This window comes from Ictidomys tridecemlineatus, chromosome 3 (genome assembly GCF_052094955.1).
Source record: "Ictidomys tridecemlineatus isolate mIctTri1 chromosome 3, mIctTri1.hap1, whole genome shotgun sequence".
Lineage (NCBI taxonomy): Eukaryota > Metazoa > Chordata > Mammalia > Rodentia > Sciuridae > Ictidomys > Ictidomys tridecemlineatus.
This window is the reverse complement of record NC_135479.1, coordinates 98,882,916-98,903,597: the sequence shown is the minus strand read 5'-3', so window position 1 is coordinate 98,903,597 and position 20,682 is coordinate 98,882,916. Positions and strand designations below refer to the sequence as shown.

General features: G+C 48.6%; 1 protein-coding gene across 2 annotated transcripts in view; it reads left to right on the top strand.

Annotated features, from left to right (window-relative positions):
• The first annotated feature begins 280 nt into the window (after positions 1-280).
• Arhgef26 (Rho guanine nucleotide exchange factor 26) overlaps positions 281-20,682 on the top strand; it is a 93,941-nt gene continuing 73,539 nt past the window's right edge. Inside the window, exons 1-3 of one of the 2 annotated variants that reach the window (XM_078043533.1) lie at positions 281-1,896; positions 3,134-3,173; positions 6,431-6,576. In XM_078043533.1, coding sequence (XP_077899659.1) covers positions 844-1,896; positions 3,134-3,173; positions 6,431-6,576 — 1,239 coding nt within the window. In that variant the 5' untranslated portion in view covers positions 281-843. The remainder of the gene's footprint in view (positions 1,897-3,133; positions 3,174-6,430; positions 6,577-20,682) is intronic. The other variant, XM_005325690.4, reaches the window with a different exon arrangement.

The window sequence follows — 20,682 nt, the reverse complement described above, 5'->3', positions numbered from 1 at the left end:
CACCGCGACAGGGCCCCCGCGGGTCCTCATTCTGTGCTCCCTGTCACGACCCGCCCTCCTGCAGGTTGCCTGCCGCTGCCGGCGCCGCTTCTGGCCACCTGCTGGTCGTCCCCAGCCACCGGCTGCACCGCGTTCAGGTGCGCACATTGGTTACCCAGAGGAGGGCGGACGCAGCGCGCGCGGGCCGGAAGACTCCGGCAGAGCCGGGTGGACTCAGAGTGAGTGAGGCGGGGTGGGGCGGGGCGGGGCGGGGCGGTCCGGGGGAGGGGCCAAACTCGGGGGCGGGACCTGCGCCGCGGCGGCAGTGAAGCGCTGGTTGCGGCCGCTGCAGCGCTCGGTCCCTGACTCGGGCCACCCACCGGGAGGTGGTCGCCGCTCGGCCCCGGTCCCGCAAGTGCCCGAAGGCAAGTCCGGGCCGCTTGGACGCTGGGAACCCTCGGCGGGAGCGGACGGCCGGATGGCGGCGGAGGGGAGCGTCCCGCGGAGAGTTTCTCGAGAAGGCTGAACTCACCCCGAGTTGCTCGTTCCTTGGCTCGATCCCGGCGATTGGTGGAGGCGCGTTCCGTGCGGGTGGTCCTTGGGCGCGGGAGGGACGCGGAGGCGACGGGATCCCTCCGCCTGAGCGGCAGCCGGATTTTCCCGGGGGCGCGCGGTGGCGGGCGCCGCTTTCGCCCGGGAAAGGGCGGTGGGCGCTGCGTCCGCAACTCCGCGGGGTCCCCGAGCGCCGGGGCTGGCCCGCCAGCGGGACCTGCTGGCCGCCTGGAGGAAAAACTCCGCAGCTTGTGTCTTCTTGGGCCGGCCCAGCCGGGGGTCGGCCCCCAGGGCTGACCGCGAGGCCCCGCCATGGACGGCGAGAGCGAGGTGGAGCTTTCCAGCAACGGCTTGACCCCTTTGTGGCGGAGGCGCTCGACCCCTCCGCCCCAGCTGCTGGCCCGCAGCAAGCCGAGGCCCCAGTCCTACCAGAGCCCCAGCGGGCTTCTGATCACCGACTTCCCGCTGGAGGAACGCATGGCGACCCCCGTCCCGGCCGGCGGGACGGCGCCCCGGAGCCCGCTGCAGCCGTGCACCCACGGGAAGGCGCGGACGGTCTCCTCGGAGCTCAGAGCCGCCTCTCCTCGACTCCTCCGACCAGAGTCTCCCCAGGTCCCCAAATTGGCGGCGGGCGGCTACCCGAAACCCGCAGCAAATGGCGTGGCTGCCTCTCCCGCGCCACAGCCGCGCACGTCTAGCGCCCCCGGCCCCGGCCCCGGCCCCGGCCCCGGCCCCGGCCCCGGCCCCGAGCGGAGCCCCGCAGGCTGGAGCGCCCGCGTAGTGCCCTCTCCCACTTCCAATGGCCATGTGCCCAAGCACAACTCTCCTGGCTCCGGCTCGCAGTCCAGTCCGCCAGTTAAGGACCCCGACCGGGGGCCCTCGAAACTCTCTCCTGCGCCCCAGAAAAGGTCCTCAGAACAAAAACTCCCTCTCCAAAGGCTGCCTTCCCAGGAGAACGAGCTCCCCGAGAACCCCTCGGTGGTCTTGAGCACAAACAGCCCCGCTGCCCTCAAAGTGGGTAAGCAGCAGATCATCCCCAAAAGCTTGGCCTCGGAAATTAAACTAAGTAAATCCAACAGTCAGAACGTGGAACCGCACAAGAGGCTGCTCAAGGTGCGCAGCATGGTGGAGGGCCTCGGAGCGCCCCTGAGCCACGCGGGGGAGGAGAGCGAGGTGGACAACGACGTGGACAGCCCGGGCTCTCTGCGGAGGGGCCTGCGGTCCACCTCCTATCGCAGGGCCGTGGTCAGTGGCTTTGACTTTGACAGCCCTACCAACTCAAAGAAGAAGAACAGAATGTCCCAGCCTGTTTTGAAAGCAGTGATGGAAGACAGGGAGAAGTTTTCCAGCCTGGGAAGGATCAAGGTAAGAGCAGCAGAGCGTCTCTGTCATTCATCATGCCAAAAGTGAAGGTGTCTGTGGGAGGAAACCATAGTGGTCGTGCCTTTTCGGTTCTGATTCTGCTGTGGTAACCTGTGCACATCTTTGGCTTGCCTTTGTGCTGCTGGCAGGCACAGAATGCAGTTCTATGCAGTTTTGTGGGTAGAAGTGAAGCCCAGTCACTTTTTAAACTCTGGCAAAAATTGGGGGAAGGAAAAAAATTACTGCTAATTAAATATTGACCCAAAAGTTCTGAGCCCTTCTAATGCCAAAGGGGGTGGGGGTACTACTCTTGCCTGTGGCCCAGCTATGTGGTATTCCTTTTAGAGGTGATGGTCACAGCCCATAATGGGAAATGCTAATTCTCTTTTGAGATAGTTGATTATTTTTCTTCTTTTACTTGTTTTGTGGATAGTGACCATATACTTGACAGCAGTTAAAATGTGAATTTCAAAGTCTATCACTAAAACCATGAAAGACACAGTTTGTTACCTTTTTTGTTGCTCATTTTTGTTATTACTGTGTTTAATTGTGTTTAATTCCTATTTTAAGCTCATGAATCCTTGAATGCATTTAACACATGGGTAGCCCCAAACCTGAGATTTGGGTGTGTGGGATTGCTCCCTGATGTAGGCTTGGGAGTTGCAGTTAGTTACGGAGGGTCTACTGGGGTGTAAAGACATAGGGAAACTAGAGAAGGATATTTTGGAGTGTGTGCTGCCTTCCCAGAAACAAGACCCATCTCAGTAATAGGGTGGAGATTTCTCTTGACAGCCACATTTTTATATAGACTGGGCCCAGTCTATATAAATGTCACACATGTAATCATAAGCAAGCCTGTTTTGTTTTATAGTCCGTGGTCTTACGGAAAAGACATCACATAGCCTTCTCTGGGTTTTGTTGTCCAACTGTGCAAAGTATAGCAGGGTTCTGGTTAACAGTACAATGAATCACCAGTAGTGAAATGAGCTGAGCTGCCGGTCCTTGGAGGAGTCTCCCTCTGTTTTGACGGAGTGTGGGGAACATTATTTATTTCTTCTACTGTTTAAGTGAACTGTAGTTTTCATTTGAGTAAATTGCTCTAGGTGTCTTCTGCTGTGTGTTTTTGGAAATCTAATGATTGCCAACAAGAGAGTACTTTTACTTAAAATAGCTGTATTTTCTATTTGGCTTATTCATACATAGTTTGCTTTTTTTTTTTTTTTCTTTTCTTTTCTCTTAGAAGAAAATGCTGAAAGGACAAGGAACGTTTGATGGGGAAGGTAAGTAAGCATTTAATTTTCCAGACTTTATAGCTGTTTCAATGTGGAATCTCAATTATGAGTTGAAATCCAACTGCAGGAACAAAAACACTCGAGATGAGAAAGATGGCCATCTTCTTCCCAGACAGACATACAGGGTTGAGCTCTGCACCAAGCTTTAATTTTTATCTGGTAATAACAGTGGTGAACGAAATTAATGACATTTTTAATAAAGTGATGACTTTTTCAGTTAATGCCTTGCAATTTTTCTCTAATTTGATTCCAGTTCATCTCTCTGAAAAAACAGAAATTAAGATCAAGCTCTGGCTTTTTAGTTAGAAATTCTGAGGTTGGCATTGACATCTGAAGCCATATTTCCTTTGGTCACATTTCCTTTGGCTCAATATTCTTTCCCCCATATTTCCACATTTTATTTTCATTTCTGACTTCCTGTTTCCTTATTAAAGTTTTCATTTGGGAACATCTAACTCTCCTGGCTGTCAAAATGTATTATTAAGAATTTGTAACCCATATAGTTTTTGTTTTTTTTTTTTTTAAGGATTTCAGAAACAAAAGCGGCTTGAGCCAGGTGTTCAAATCCTAATCAGATTAGGGTTCTTTCTGTAAATAGGTGGGTCCGGTGTCAGCCAACTGGCAGGGCTTGAGCAGATCAGATCCAGCACGGCCCTCATGGGGCTCAAGGGTCCTGGAGATAGTGAGACCACTTATCTTCTACCATGCCTTGAATGCTGAGTGTGCCCAGCATCTAAAACAGAGAGGAAGGCTCTGCCTGGAAGTTCGTGTATACCACCCAGAGTTGTAAGTGGATGAGCTTGGGTGATTACAGAACATTCTCCTTATGTAATTTTTTCTTTTGTATGTGTGTGTGTGTATGTGTGTGTGTGTATGTGTGTGTGTGTATATGTGTGTGTGAGATACTGGGGATTGAACCCAGGTGCACTCTAGCACTAAGCTACCTACATTTCCAGCCTTCTTTATTTTTTTTATTTTGAGACAGGTCCTCACTACGTTGCCCTGGCTGGCCTGGAACTTGCAATCCTCCTGCCTCAGCCTACCCAGTCACTGGAATTCCTGGCATGTGCCACTGTGCCCAGCAGCCTGTATATTTTCTTAGAAAGTTGGGTTTGACACTGTAACATTTAAAAAGGACTAATTTATAAAATCTTCTCATCGTACCAATCCTATTAGAGAACAATTGCTATGTGGAGAAGAAACCCAGGTATAGTGTATTAGCTAGTAAAAGTTCATTTCTCTGATTTCATAATTGAGGAAACTGGAGATGCAGAGCTTTATCAGCTTGTGCCCTGTGCCACAGCTGGTAGTAGCCAGTACTAGGTAGCAGGTTCTGCCTCTTGTACCACTGCGGATATGAGGTGAGCAGGGCACCTGTCCAACACCTACCCAGGGAGGGGCTTCACATCCTCTGAAATTTGTTATTGATGGTGTGATCTTTGCCTCAGCTCCACTTTTTGAGGTTTTTAAAATCAGAGGGCAGATCATCATTGAGCTGTTTCTTGCTACTTCTCATATGTGCACACAAAGAATGCAGGATTCTCAACAGTTAATTAGGAGGAGTCTGCAGATCAGGAGGTGGTGTGCTCCAGCGTGAGAACCTGTGACACTGGGTTTCTGTCCTCCTGCTTCTGCTCATCAGTTGAGTGACACTGAATGAGAACCTTATCCTCACTGAGCCCCAGTTTCATCCTGTGTGAATTGAGTGTAAGATTCCTGTTGTCATGTTGAGTGAGAAGGAATGGGACTCCCATCAACAAGGCTAGGCACAGACCCTCTGCTAGCCACTAAGTGCTTTCAAGCCTGGGGGGAAACCAGTTTTACATACCTGTTTCTCCTGTGCAGAAGAGTGAAACTAAAATCTTGCTTAGACCCCAGCTACTTAAGACAGTGCCTGGGGGCTGTCTGCAGTTGGTAGGAGAAGAGGCAGGTGTTTGCTTGACTTGGTAGAAAAGAAAGCCTTTCAAATTCCCTGGGCCCCAAGCCACACTCACAGTCATCCTCACTGAACTTGAATCTCTTCTGGTGTTCCCATCTCCTGCGTCCCAGTTGTGGGACCCGAAGACCTAGGAACGTCCTTGATGCTTCCCTCTTTGCCCCATGTCCAGGCTATCGCCCATCCATTCTTAGCCACACAGCCCAGGTCGCCATTAGCCATGACACCCCTAAAGCATCCTGGCTAGCCTCTTGGGTAGTCAGTGCTTTGCTCTGCAGTCTAAGCAGGCTTTCCTCCCAGCAGCTCCATTGTATTCCACACAGTGTGAAAGAAACTGGGTCCTTTTGTACTCTGGGTCAAACCCAGCTCTCTGACACTGCTGTAAAGCCCTACGTGATTTGGACTGTTTGGCTGGTCTCTGTAAACCCTCCTTGCACAGTGTGACTCCTAAGCAACCCGCTGACCCATCTTATTGACCCCCCTTAGTGCTTTTGAGGTGTTGTTTCCTCTTGCTCCAGAGCCTGGCCTCCCTGCTCCTCAGGCATGCAGACCTACCAAGCAGATTTACCCCAGGGCCTTTGTCCTTGCTGTTCCTCTGGTGAGATGCTCTTTCCCAGCTTGCTTTCTCTCTCTTTTATGCCTTGGATTAAATGTCACCTGTGTGAGGCCTTCCTAAACCACCTTACATAAAATCTGCATATTGTTTTCCCAGCATTTCCTACCCCCTTTCATGTTTTATTTTTCTGCATGACAACTACTTCAGAAATCCTCTAGCAGTTACTTGCTTGTGCATTGCAGGGCTCTCTCACTTTAATGTCAGCTCCATGAAGATTGAGATTTTTGAAGAAATCTTTGTTCCTTGTTGTAGACCTGCCAGTTGCTGGTGCCCGTGGGCCTTGTCTAAATGCCAGTTGAGTGCGTAGACTCATGAGTGAACAGGACTGTTTTCTTATTAAATCAGCTCACCTGGGTGTCTTGTTTTCCATTTTATCATCAGACCCCAGTGCTGGGTAGATGACAGTGAGCAGGTGAATGAATGGTGGTGGACCTTGGAGGATGCACGGTTCACATATCAACCTGACCTGAGTAAAGTGACCTAAGAGACTGTTTTCCATGAGTCGTGGACAGGGATATGGAAACTGGCTTCAGTTGGAATGTCATGTATTTTTCTTCAGTGACAAATCGGCTTTTTTTTTTATCTGTTGTTGATTAGACCAGAGACCAAGTGGTGTGAAATTATGGAGGTTTGTTTAGAACAATAGTAGTGATTGGGGCAGCAGTGACACTTCGGGCTTTTTTTTTCTTGTAGAAAATGCGGTCCTGTATCAGAACTACAAAGAGAAGGCTCTGGACATTGATTCTGATGAAGAGTCGGAGCCCCGAGAACAGAAGTCGGAGGAGAGGCTTGTGATTCACCATAAGCCACTGAGGTCCACCTGGAGCCAGCTCTCTGCGGTAAGTGTCCATCTGCTGTCCCTTCTGAGAGGGGGAGACCACTGTGGAGATTTGCAGCGGCATGGCCTTTACTCTGCCTGTCCGTGATCCCAGAACTCTAAGGAGAAGGACCTTGCAGATTGGGAAATGTCTCTCGAAACTCCACAGGCGATAGTGAGAATGCGAACTTTGAACAGGAAAATTAGGTCTTGATAAGGCAAGGAGCCTCAGGACTAGGGTTCTGTGGACTCTGGAAGCTTCCTACACAGTATCTTTTCTTCCTTGTTTCTGTACAGTGTATATGTGGTGATAACTCAGTGCTTCCTGAGCTTTGTCATAATCATGGCTATCCTCATGTATATGTGCATCTGCATGTATGCTTGTCTATATTTGTGTACATGTGTGTTGCATAGCTGTATGTATGTATATGAATTACCTATGTAAAATAGGGTACTTATTACAATTCTTCCTTGGACATCTCATTTGAAATAGACACATCTATATTTTCTTAAGGTTAATTAATGAATGTTCCATCTTTGTTTTTCTCTGCCTTTGGTACTAGAGATTGAACCCAGGGGCACTCGGCTGCTGAGCCACATCCCCAGCCCTTTTTATGTTTTATTTAAAGACAGGGTCTTGCTGAGTTGCTTTGGGCTTTGCTAAGTTGCTGAGGCTGGCTTTGAACTCGTTATCCTCCTGCCTCAGCCTTCTGTGCTGCTGAAGTTACTGGTGTGCACCACCACACCTGGCTGAATGTTTCATCGTGTGTGTGTGTGTGTGTGTGTGTGTGTGTGTGTGTATCTGACACTTACTTTTGAGTTGATGAGGAATTTCTCCTTTTTGCATCAAACATCTTTTTGCCTTTTTGCCATAATTTATTTTCCTACTAACTTACAGAATGTGGCAGTGTGATGCTTCATTCATCTGATGGGTTTGGGCAAAGTATTTGTGGAGATCTAATGCATTTGCAAGTTGATAGTGCTTGGCTGGCTTGGGCCGTGGGAACATGGCATCAGAAACAAGCCTGCTCACCCCCAGAGTCCTCAGGCACTGTCCTGGCAGAGACGATGCTCTCCTGAGCTGCAGTGGTGGTTGCTCACCACCAGGAATCTCATGTACTTAGGGAACCTACCAGTATAGGAAGAGGACTCATGTCTTAAACCGTACAGCCAGGACCGTGACCATGTGTGAATACTAATGGTGAGGACAGCTTCTTGTTCCATCCGCTGTCCCTCTTCCAACTTATATTAGTATCGAAAATTGTATAAACCCAAGTCCTGTCTCCCTCCTACCTCCCAATTTTGTTCTAAGAAGAGTCTTGTTATTTCCAGTGCCCCCAAGGTAGCAGGCGTATGGATGAGTGGTGCTGTGGTGTGGGGTCCTGAGAGCCATGGGGCTGTGGTGGGTAGGCCTTGCATAAATCCAGCAGCTCCTGCCTAGCTCAGCCTAGGTCCATTCTGGGGAGCCATGTTGCTGGGTCTTCGGGCCCAGAAATCTGTACTTTGATGAGTATCTTTTTCCAAGTTTTAAAGAAATGTTGTGTAAACATAGCAAAATGTCTTGGCTCTTTGCTAAGAGTTTGCAGTTTCTGTGGTGATTTTATGATTTGTTTATGGTGAGGTGGTAACACCTATCCACAGAATTGGTGTATTAGGTAGCTCAAAGCGGACAGTTGGATGCACTGGTGGCAGGAGTTCATTCATGGGTCTGTGTGGCGCATCTTGTAGAGGACGTGGACAGGGCTGCTCTCTTGCCTTCTCTGGCAGCAGCTGAGTGTGTTAGCATCGGCCTTTGAGTGGCAGCTGCACTCTGGGCCGGCCTAGCTGCAGCACTGACAGCGAGGCTGGCACGGGTACGCCTCCTGGAGTCTGCTGTGCTTTAATGAGCATGTACCATGCAGCTGGACAGAGGAGCCTGTCCTGTGGGCACGCGTTATCACTTGGGAAAGGGCCAACCAGCTGATGTGCCTTATGAGGACAAGGTTGGTGTCAAGGAGCTCTCTCAAGGTAAAGTGTAAAATGACAAAGTGGACCGTCCCATAGGTACACGTGTACCTTGGATTCGAGTGTTCCCAATTGGATTCGAGTGTTTGTTGTGTTGTTTGGCACTGCATTTTATCAAAGCAGTGTGATTGGACTTTGTCACCTAACATTGCTGAAGTATCTACCTGCATTTCCTTTGTGTTTTTTACATCTTCTTTCACATAAATTTCACTTCAGTTTGTTATCAGGTATTTGACATATACAGAAAAGTAATAAATAGAGGTTAAAAAGTAATAAGTAGAGGTCATCGATGGCTGTACCCACCCCCCAGGTTGAACACATCCTCACAGTTTAACCTGTTTTCTTTGGGCTCCGTCGGGGTTTTAGACAAACCAGCTTAGCAGCGTGTGCTCCTCTCTCCTTTCCTCCTCTTTGCCTTCCCAGAGGGAATCACCATACTGGAGTTCTCCTCTGTCCTTCCCATATGGTTTTTCTGTCCACCAAGAAGGTGCAACCAGCTCTCGGTGTTAGGATAGTAGATATTTTTAATGTCCAAATACAGCTGTCCATTAGTAAGTGTGCAGATTGCAGTTAAGGCCCTAAAGAGAGGCCGCTTGGCAAATGATTAACAACCCCAGCTGTGCCTTACACGCGATCAGTACCTCCACCTTCCTGCCTGAGCTGATTCCCTGATCCCTCCATGGAGAGGACCTGCAGCATTGAGAGCTGGCCTCAGAAGGCTTCTGCTGTCCATGTATTTCTGCATCACCCTTCTACCTTTCCATGCTTTACTTTTAATATATCAAATTGGTGGGCTTAGGGTTAATCTTTTTTTTTTTGTACTGAGGATTGAACACAGGGGTACTTAATCACAGAGCCACATCCCCAGCCCTTTTAATATTTTATTTAGAGACAGGGTTTTTCTGAGTTGCTTAGTGCCTCACTAAGTTGCTGAGGCTGGCTTTGAACTCGAGATCCTCCTGCCTCAGCCTCCCGAGCCACAGGGATTATAGGAATGGGGTATTGTGCTCAGCTAGGGTTAATCTTTTATGTGTTACTTTAATACAGAACTCTTCTTTGAGTAAGGCCTTGGCCCCACAAAGAGAGTAGGACAAGAGGTTTCTGCACATCTTGACTTCCTGCTTGGTCGGGAGTGGGTGACAGCAAGTGTACATTAGCTACGGTTGATTATTTTCTAAAAAATCTCTTGTCTTTATTGCAAACACCTTCTTATCAGTTGACTGTAAGAAGCTTCACCCCTCCAGAGACTCTTGATATTATGGCTGTTACATAAGGTCCTGAAGCCTTCCTTTTGTCATGTAACTTAGCTGTTTGTTTACATGTCTCCTTTGGTTTCATTGGACAGTGCCAGGTAGGGCAGGGACCAGCCACACAGGTGACAGTCGGTTCCCATTTCCAGTGTTGCAGCAGGTTTAACTGTCGTGGTCATCTAGGAGGAAGGGAGGAGTAGCTGTGTCAGAGAGGCATTTCATGGGGCCTCAGCAGAGTTCTGGAGTAGATAGGATCGCTATTCTGGAGTGGATAGGATCATGGGGTGAATAGGATCATGGGGTGAATAGGATCATGGGGACTCTGTCCTGCTGTGTCTCTGCCAGCAGGCCCTCCAGGTAGAGGTGGGATGTTCTCTTGTAGTCAGGAGAGAAGCCTGGGCTCCCAGATCTCACTGGATGGGGACAGGCTCTCTCTTTGCCACACGATTGCCAAAGCCTATAGATCTAATCTTGGAAGCCAGGATGTCCTTCCCTGCGGGGAACGCAGCTCTGTGTGCTGTGCTCTGGGCCTCGGGCAACACAGGGGTGTTTGAAATTCCTGGCATGGTCTTGGCTCCTGGTTGTGGCTGGGTGATTATGGAAGGGATTTGAGGTTTTGAACTTGAGAAGTCATTTTTTTTTTTTTTTACCTCGGAAGATGATTATCTGGCATTGTGCCTGGACCCAAGTAACCTGCCGCACAGGTGAATCGCCCAGTGACTCACCTAAATCAGCACATGGGGACTAAGCCAGCAGTTCTTGGACCTCTGGGAGAAGCTTGTGGGTTTAAAGAAAAGTCTCGATTGTGTTTGCCAGGGCTGGAACATTGGGCGCTGTCCCAGTGCTGCCAGGTGTTCAGCCAGCGGGGACCTGGGTGACGAGTGAGCTTCAGGTTCTCAGAGCCCATCCTCTGAAGGGACCCGGAAGTGTGGGGATCATCCTCTTCACGTGGGAAGATTTTGCCTGGAGAGGTTTCTTTTTGGTTTCCTTGTCCCATCCCTCCCCCCCCCCCCACCGAGAAATGCTGTCCTGAAGCCCGTGTTTGCTGGTTCTCAGTGGCAGTGCCAGGTACAGGCTCACTCAGTTGTGCCCTAACCATGGTTATTTGCCATGGGGCGTGTTTGTGTACTTTCTGTCACCTTGAAATGCCAGGTACCTTTGGAGAGGGTGTCCAGGCTCCAGAGGCCCAGGCAGAGACACGGGCACACTTTCCACACCTAATATAGTCATCCCCTCCCGTCCTGGGGCACTTGCTGACGTGCGGCTTCGTGGGCGATCTTAAATCATCTCGAAGGGTTCTTCTGCTGGCTGTAGATTTTGGATTCCTCCGTCGGGGTGGGGATGTATATTTTCATCAGCGCCCAGGAGCCGAACCTAGGGTGGCTGACGGTGTCGTGTGAGATCTGGAACAAGCCCCCTGGTCTCTTGCATCCTGCACTCAGCTCTTAAGGCACAGAGTTTACCTTTGGGAAAATTTCTGGAACTTGCAGAACGAGAAAGGAAGATTTTGAAACATGGGAATATTATAATTATAATTCCACTCAGCTCAAAATAAATCATACACTTTGGAGTCTTGCAGTTCAATCTGATGGCACTTATTTTAGAAATTATACTCTGTGAAAGGCAGTTTTTGCTAAAAATCAGAGCTTGACAAATGTAACCAACCTGAATATCATTCCCTTTACAGAAATGCTGAATGCACTTAGAGGTCATAGAAAACTTTCATTTTTTTTTTCCCTAAATTTTCACTCTTGTCAGAATATTTACTTGTTCATTGTCTTGTGGTTTAAAATAGTTACTTCTGCAGTAATAAAAATTTTCATTTACAGTCTTACAACACAGCAATCTCACAAAGCTATTTTTTTCCATTTTAGGTGGTGATTAATGCCTTTTATTATATCCTTTGTGTTTAAAATATAGAAAATGTTCTCATTTTCCATGTCTGGCCTACTTTTAGACTCGTGGTTTAAGCAGTTGGGCTGAACTTTCAGCCCGCACTTTCAGGCTGGACGGTGGGACTTTGGAAATGCTTGGCTTATCCACAGCAATGGAGTCTGCGTGCCTAGACCTGAGGCCCTAACCGAGGTCCTTTCTGGCTGAGAGGTGAAGAAAGAGGACGGCCAGCTCTGGGCCAGGTGCCAGGCTCTGTGGTTTTGCCTTTTCAACGTAATTAGATCATGCTATTCTCTTAACATCTTTGAGAATTAACTTTGACTTATGTAACGAAACAGGCTATATCCTCCGTGTAGAGAAGAATTCAAATAATTCGTATAAGACTAAAGCCTCTTGTCATCCTGCCTACCATCCCGCCCTGCCTCTGTTCCCTGTAGATAATGCCGTTCTCAGTCTGCATCAGTCTCCTCAAAATTCACGTATGTGTACTTAAGAAAAAATGTAAATTCATGTATTTATACAAGTAACATACAGATCATTTATTATACATAACTTGATTTTTTTTTTCCAGTTTTGGGGATTGAACCCAGGGGCGTTCTACCACTGAGCTTATTTACAGCTATTCTAAGATATGTTTTTATTCTGAGATAGGGGCTGACTGAGTTGCCCAGACTGGCCTTGAACGTGCAATCCTCCTGCTCAGCTTCCTGCCTCGCTGGTATTACAGCCACCACGCCTGGCTCAGCGCTTGCTTTTTCGGGTCTTTGTATAAGCTACAGTGTTATAAATGGTGCACTTTCCTGTTGGATGGGTGTATTTAGTCATCTTTCTTTTATGGGGGTGGTTATACAGGCTTTGAGACTCAAAACATGAACCATGCACCTTTTCTTCAGAAACAGAGCACACACAAATATTTATTCGTTTAGTTTTAGTCTGAGGTTCTTTTTCTTTTTTTTTTTTTTTTACTTCATCTCCAAGTACCAGAATCCCTTTACCATAGCTGTATGTGTTGGGTGCAATCTTTGATGTTCATACCGTCTTGAAAAGTTTTCTTTGGGCTGTAGCTCAGTGGTGAGCACCTGCTTCACATGCATGGGCCCCAGCACCAAAAAGAAAAGTTCTTTTCTTAATCTCAATCACAGCAGCATTGAATTTTACATATCTGTCTGAAAAACAGAGATCAAGAACGAAACATCTCTGGTTGGACTCAGTTTTTAAGGGCAGCACACATAGGACTCATATTACAGATCATCTGAGAGATGGGCTGTGTGTCCGAGTGATTGACGAGTGACTTTGTCACTCTTCAAGTCTCCATCCTGGGCCTGCTGCTCAAAGCCCTGTGCTGGGCACTAGAGACCGCAGGACTGGCTCATCTTGCTGTCAGGAATGGTGACTCAGACATCACCTGTCATCAGGAGAGGCAGAGCTACAGCTACAGAAGCACTGGGAGGGACATGCAGGTGCTGCCGTAAGGTCCTGTGGGGAGGAGCACCTGTCTGGGAAAGGTGTTGTCAGTGTCATTGGCCACCTGAGGTGTCCAGATGGAGAACTCCTAGGCTGAGATGCCGTGTGCACCAGCCCTCAGCGGGGACAGTAGGTGGGAGGAGCTGGAGTAAGGTGGCTCCCACAGCTGGATGCCCGTGGGAGCTCCCCTGTTCCTCTCATTTCTGGACAGTGGATGGTCCAGGCTCTGTCCTCCACCAGGTTCTGTGATCTGCACCTGCCATCTCCTCAGCCTGTGGCTGTCAATACACGCCCATGACTCCCCCAACCTCTTACTGTGAAATCAAATTGAACTGTGGACTCCAGTCTACCTAGATTTACCTCTTGGCCCCGGGGGACAGGATGCAGTGGAAACCAAAAGCAGCCCAGTCGGCAGAGAACAACGTGTTCAGATACCCACAGAGCAGGCCCGGGTGCTTCAGGAGCTCCCAGTGGCCAAGAAGGGCCCCAAAACACGGAGCCTTGGATCGTGGCTTCCATCTGTCGGGTGTGTTTGCCCTCTTGACCTTGAAGTGGCCTCTCCCTGGGTCTCCTCCCTTTGTCCAGGGATGGTACGGATTCTCAGGGCTTCCTGTGCACCCGGCTGGCCTCATAATGGTGGGAGAGCATCAGTGGCATGAAAATTGCGAAGGAACCTTTAAATATGGAATTAGTCTTTAACTGTCCGCAGGGTCCAGAGTCTCCCTGTGAGCAGGCAGGCAGGGACTGGCCTGCAGGAGGGCGGTAGCTGGGGGACCTGCCGGGGTCATCAAGGATCGATTGGTTTGCTGGCAGTTAAATGATTGACCCATCTTTGCAGAGGACTCATCGCATGCTGGGGATCCTACCTACATACAGTTTTTTCAGCCTCAGGATAGTGTGCGAGGGCAGGTACTCGTCTCTGCTTTGTGTCAAGGCAGCTGAGACGCTGAGATGTTATGCCTGACCACTGTCTTGCTTGTCCTGCTGTCTTAGGGTCCTGAGATGACCTGGAGAAGAGCCCTTGAAGGTTCCTCAGAGAGTGAACACGTGTGCTGAGATCTCAGTGACTCTCTGCTTCTCGTGAATTGACTTCTTTCCCTTTTCTGTGTGTCTGCTCTTCCTTCTGAGAGCTCTTATGTACTAGTTTGACTTTCTACCACTTAGACTTGAGGTCAACAAACAGGGCCCTCCCTGTCTCTTGAACTGTCCTCTTGAATTGTCCATATTAAACGACCCACTTTCCTCATGAGAGAGAGGATTTTGGCTCAGCCACTTCCCCACTTAGGAGGTCACTAAAAATGTGTTGTCCTTGGGCCAGGTACTGCTCTGTTCTGGCCGGCTTGGTCCTCCATGATGCACTGTGGTGTGGCACATGGTAGCTGTGGGCAGGTTCTTTTGCATAAGCTGTGAACAAGCAGCTTTTGTTGCAGAGGTCTGTGGGACCGTGCTCAGTGACCAGGACTGGTGTGCGTTTGCACATCAAGGCATGGGTGTTGTAACCTGGTCTACATCAGTGGCTTAGAATGAGGAATACATTTCATCTCATGTCCCCCGTATGTGGGTCCTAATGTGTATGTGGGTGCATGCTTGTGTGTGTGTGTGTCTTCAACAAAAGTTTGGCCAACAGAAATTACTGTTGATACTTGGAATGCATTATGGTATTTTGTGTTCTAGGCTTTCTGTTTTGCTACTTTTGAAGAAATAAGAGTCGGGGATCTGTGGGCGACTTCTGGCTAGTGACTCAATGGTTATAACTTGTAGTTTGCAGAGTGCTAGTATCTGCCTTTGAACCTCGCTTGTATTCTGCTGCCTTGCAGTGGATGGGCAGGTAACACAAGCCTGAAACCCGCTGAATGCTAGGAACTTAGAAGGTGGTCCAGAAGACAGCAGGGGCGAAGTGCCTTCGGAGGGTTTTGGAAGACTGTGGGGCAGAGTGACAGAGGGATCGCGGCAGAGCTCCGAGAGAGCAGGGAAGGTCGGGAGCTGTCGGCCAGGAGCGTGCAGCAAAGCAGATGGGCCAGACAGGCAGAAGATAAGCCGGGAACCAAAGCACAGTACATCCTAAGAGGAGCAGACAGGACGGTTCTGAGTTGCTGTCCAGGGCTGCAGACAGTGAGATGATTCCTGTACAGTGAAACCTCCATGCCTTATGCAGCTAATGGAAAGCCTTGGTTTCTTCTCCCTTGTTTTTCTGAAACAAGGTTTAGTTCGGGTTGGTTTTTACTGCAAACCTGGGAAAGTGACTTCACTGGCAATGCTGTTCTCCATCACACCTTGTTTTGGATTCTGTCATTTCTGTGAAAGTAACAGACAAAACCAGACGGGGGCCAGAGCGTCCTGTGGTCCCGTCCCACCTTTGCCCACAGGTGCTCTCTGCCAGAGCAGGACCTCAGCCCGGCCCCCTCCCAGCCCCTGTTGACTCAGGCCTGAGCGTGTGTCCGGGCGTCTCCTGGGCTCTGTCCCTCTCCTGGGCTCCGTCCCCACTCTGCTCTGCTGCCTGTCACCCGTCATTCTCAGCACTGCCTCTGAAGCCCTTGCCTGCTCTGGACCTGTCTCAGAATCTCTCTCTCGTCACCTCCCTTTGCCTTTGCTGTGTTCCTTCTGTCTGTGGCGTTCACCTCGCTGTTCCCAGCTTTCCCCTGGGTGACAGCAAAGAAGTATGGGTGTTGCTGGCGTCCTCACACAGCTTCACTCTGTGCCCTCTTTGTCTAATTGTTTTTAAGAGAGGATGTAGAAACACTTTAGTTTTTGTCATTTAAATGACCCTTTTATTTCAAAGCCAAGACATATTTATTATAGGAAAATCAGAAACTACCAGTAGAGAAAAAGAAGAAAATTAAAATGAGTTGAAATCCCTACTTTGATCCAATCACTATTGACAATTGGGTAAATGACCTTTTAGATTTGTTTTGTTTTGTTTTTCCAAAATAGAGATTGTCTTTGTTGTCTATTTGTTCTTTCCTTCCTTCCTTCCTTCTTTCCTTCCTTCCTTCCTTCCTTCCTTCCTTCCTTCCTTCCTTCCTTCCTTCCTTCCTTCCTTCCTTCTTTCTCTCTCTCTCTCTCTTTCTTTTTTTAATAGAGATTGCCTTTTTTTTAAAAAAAAAAAAAAAGCAAAAATTTAGTAGTTCAGGGACTGTTTGATTGCCTGGTTTTCCTATGGAGTGTCTTCACCTGAAGTTCTGTCTGTCTGTTCTCCACACAGTGTTGTGGATGACTTCCAGTGTTGCTGAACTTCCTTCCACACCTTTCTAAAGCGCACATACCATTTCATCATATAAGTGGACGCTTGGTTCTTTTAATGATTTCACTGATGTTACTCAGAAGCTTGTTTATTTTTTGAAGTTCCTTAGAAGAGCTGATAGAGTTCTTTAAGTAATGGTGTCTGCATGCTGGTGGTGATGCAGATGCCCACTCATCAGCAGGGGAACCTGACAGCAGGCAGGCTGGCAGTGCTGGCCTCTGCCTGTTCCCAGTCTCTAGGCTGTAGCTGCCCTCAGGCTGGCCTGCACCTCCGTGGTTTATTAAATACTACGCTTTTTGGAACCGTTCATCTTTTATCACGTAACCTCATGGACTTGCCTCCTGCCCATAGCCATTCGCTGTCACCCTGTTTGCTTTGTGGCATTGGCTTTGCACGTGTGAACCTCGATTCCCCAGCTGACTGCTGTGGGTCTGTGAGAGCCGCCTCTTGTGCTCATTTGGAGATGGAGAATGAATAAACCCAGGCTCAAGTTCAGTAGCCCATGGAAGTCAGAGAGATGAATTCATTTAGTAGGAGACTTTTGAGGACCAACCTGAAAGTTAGATCCCCCTGGGGCCCTGCTGCCAGCAGAGCGTCCCCCCTGCTGCGGGAACCAGGAGTGCACTGAGACACGGATTTGGGGGTGTGCCTCAAGGGGACTTGATTCAGGGCAAGAGGAGCTGCAGATGATAACTCAGAAGTTTATACCAGCGTTTCAGAGGTCAGCATGCTGCTATGGTGAGGAGCTCCGGCCTGGCAGGGCCAGGCAGGCTGGTCTGAGCGGCCGACTTGGCTGTGTCCATGTTCTTCACTTGTAACCAGGCACAGTAACACTCTCCTTGCAGGGTTCTGAGGCTCAGAGGCTTGGAAAGAACAGTACTTGGTGCATAGGAAACCCATGGTAGAATGGTAGTGTGGAGGTGAATTCAGGCCAGTAGAAATGGGGATTGGCTATAGGTGGAGCTGGCTGGCGAGGACTGGCTGCAGATGAAGGCTCTAGGTTTGTCACCTCCGTCATGCACACAGCCGAGGTTCTCATATGTTTAATTCCTTTCGCATTTGTGGTGTGTGCTCTTGGCTCACATCTGTGTGGCCACCCGGAAGTGCCGGCCTGCTCTGCCTGGCTCACCTTTGTTCTGCTAGGCCTGATGGTGCCTGCTGCAGCCGAGGGCTTGCTGTTTCTTGAAATCCAAGAATTTGGGTAGGGTTGGAGAATTAAGCTGAACAACAGAAGATCAGAGACTTCAGACTCTTTGAACAAATGAACCAGGCATGTCACTGGGCATTTTAAATTAATTGTATGAGTTTGTTAAATGTGCCCGTGTTTTCTACCTTTCCTTGGTTCATTCCTATATATCTATATATAATATATGATTTTAATGTATTTTTTTGTGAGTTTACACTCTGTTCTTTGAAAGAATGATGCACCTCCTTATCTTGACCTTGTCTGACCTTTGCGTACACAGCTCTCTGACCCAATGATGTTCTCTGGGAGCGTAGCTTAGGTCACGTGGTGTCTGAGGATCTTTCCCTGTGGATGAAGTGGGGCAAGAGCGAGCCTGTGGGGTCTGGTTATAGAGGACCCTATTTCTGGACCCTGACAGATTGTTCATTTTGGGGACGTTCAACAGACTTTCAAATGGTTGCTGTACCCATGTTAATTGCAGTGATAACCTCTAGGTCTTCTGTAACTCAGGGATGAGTCTGATTGTGTTGAGTCTGAAGTTGAGTCCGGGGATATAATTTTACTTTGCAGTACCTTCTCCCTGGGGTGAAGAGGTCTCATCACGGAGCATCATCCAGAACTAGCAGCTCATGTTCAGCAAGTGGGTGAACCAGGCACATTGAGAGGGCTTATTTTAAAAGGGTATCCAGTGTGAGTGAGTGCTGTATGGAGCCCGAGTGGTCCTGCATTGTATACAGCGGGTGTCAGTTATAACTGGCTGTGTCTCTGAGTCTGGTTGTTCAGTCTCTGGGGGTCCTCCCATGAATGCTCTTTCCCCAGCTGGTGGGGAATACCAACACCTATCTTCTTGGGAAAGGGCATCAAGTTACGGAAATGCACATGGCCCTGTTCTCCACACAGAAAATGTCGATCTGATCCACCAAGAGGTTCTGTTCTTCTCACTCTCCATAGAGAAGGGACTGACTCTATGCACAGACAGGCTGGGTGCAGAGGGTGTTGGTATTCTGTGTGGGGCTGAGCTTGGCTTTGTCACCTGTTTCTGTCTGGGCCAGAGAACACTGAGCAGTGTGTGGATCTCCTGACCTGGTTCTCTGCAAGACAAAGAGGCTTAGAGTGACTGGCCGGTGCGCTAATGGCGCCTCTGGCTGAGGCTGTCAGTCCCTTCCTGGGACAGTCATGTGTGAAGCTCAGACTGGCAGATGCCCTAGTGTGGGCTGCTGCCACAGCTGCCATCAACTGGGTCACTCTGAACAACAGAGACTTCCTCCTGCAGTTCTGGAGTCCGAGCACAGTCAAGCTGACTTGACCTGTGGTGAAGGGCTGTTTTCTGGCTCATACAAAGCTCCTTCCTGCCATGTGTTCACATGGTAGCAGGGCCAGGGGTCTCCGGGGCCTATTTTTATAAAGGCAGTAATCAAGCTGGCCTGGTGGCACACGCCTATAATCCCAATGACACAGAAGACTGAGGCAGGAGGATTACAAGTTCACGGCCAGTTTCCTAATTTAGCAAGGCCTTAAGCAACTTAGTGAGACCCTGTCTTGAAATAAAAAGGGCTGAAGATGCGGCTCAGTGCTAGAGCACCCTGGGATCAATCTCTGGTACCAGCAAAACAAATCAGCAAGCATAAAGGTGCTAATTCCATTTGCTGGGACACTACCTTCCTGATCTAATCACCTCCTCAAGGATGCTGTGGCCGAATAATATCACCTAGGGTCTGGGATTTGAATGTGAATTCTGGGAAGACACAAACATTCAGACCATACAACGCGATATCAAGAAGGAAGTTAGCATGAGTTTTAGATGAAGCGTCTAAAAGTTTTTAAACTGTAGTCAGTTGTTAACTTCTGTCTCATTTGAATATGCAAAATACATAGGTTTCAAAGATCATGGATGAAAAATTTTAATATCGATTGCAACAGCAAATGTATATCTTACAATTAAGAATTTAGAACTTTGACATCACCATTGAGTTCTCTGCATTCATTCTCTTGAAAGGCCTCAGATATGTCTTTCTATTTTTTAACAGATTAGAATAGTAGTCTGGCAAATTCTGTTATTTTATTTAAATTAATGTTTAAACGTTGAAGATAACTGACATGTGTTCCACTTTGTCTAGAGTCTGCCATGGCTAGATTAGAATGGCTTGATAGGTTGATTAGATCATGCCAAAGCCAAGGACCCCAAACTGAGTCGAGTTCTTAGAGCTTATAGACTGTTTCTGCAGTTTTACTTGTTGCGGAGGTACCTAAATCACCTTACTCCAGCAAGGAATAGGAAAGATCAAGTGAGTTGCTTGGCTGGCTGGGTGGTCCTATCTGTATGCAGTTGGAGCTTCCAATATGATTTTTTTGTTTTTGTTTTTCTGAATAGGTCTCAGGGTATGGCCCTTGCTGGCCTTAAGGTCACAGGCATAAGCCTTCCTCCCACCTCAGCCTCTAGAGTAGCTGGGCTTACAGGTGCACACCACCTGCACCGGCTTGTGTGGGAGGCTTGCCCTGTGGCCTCTGGGCTTGTCTGGGAGGCCAGTTCATTCTTCAGCAAACATCAAGGGGAAGAGTTCAGCTTTCAGCTTGGGGATAGGAGGCTCTGTTTGGCCTCAGGTCTGAATCCCATTTTTCAAACACCGTGGACAGTGAATCTCATACAGTGAGCTTATTCTGAAGAATTTTACTTTCTTTCACTTTTGGTACCACAACAGGCCTGGTAGGAGTTAGAAGCTGGTGTGTTTTTTACTTTTCCACAGAAAACCTGGGGCATGTTAAACTCGACAGTACTTTAGATTCTCTTAGCAAAGACGTGCAAACTGCAGAAAGCATTTGCATTTTAAGACTATGTAGGTGCAAACACTTTTACACACACCTTTAAAAATAATACATAAGAAGCCTGGGCCTCCAATGGTCCTGACTCAGGTTTACGGAGAAGGTCCCTGTTCCCAGTTGGGAGGTTTCGGAGGGTGTTTCTCAATTAATAACTCCTGTTCTCTTCTGGCCCTTGCCCTCCTTCCCGCCCTGTCTGTCTCTACTTGACACTGTCCCCTGTGGCTGCCTCCTCCTCTGGCTTTCTCTGCTTTCTGCTCTGTCCCCAAGGCC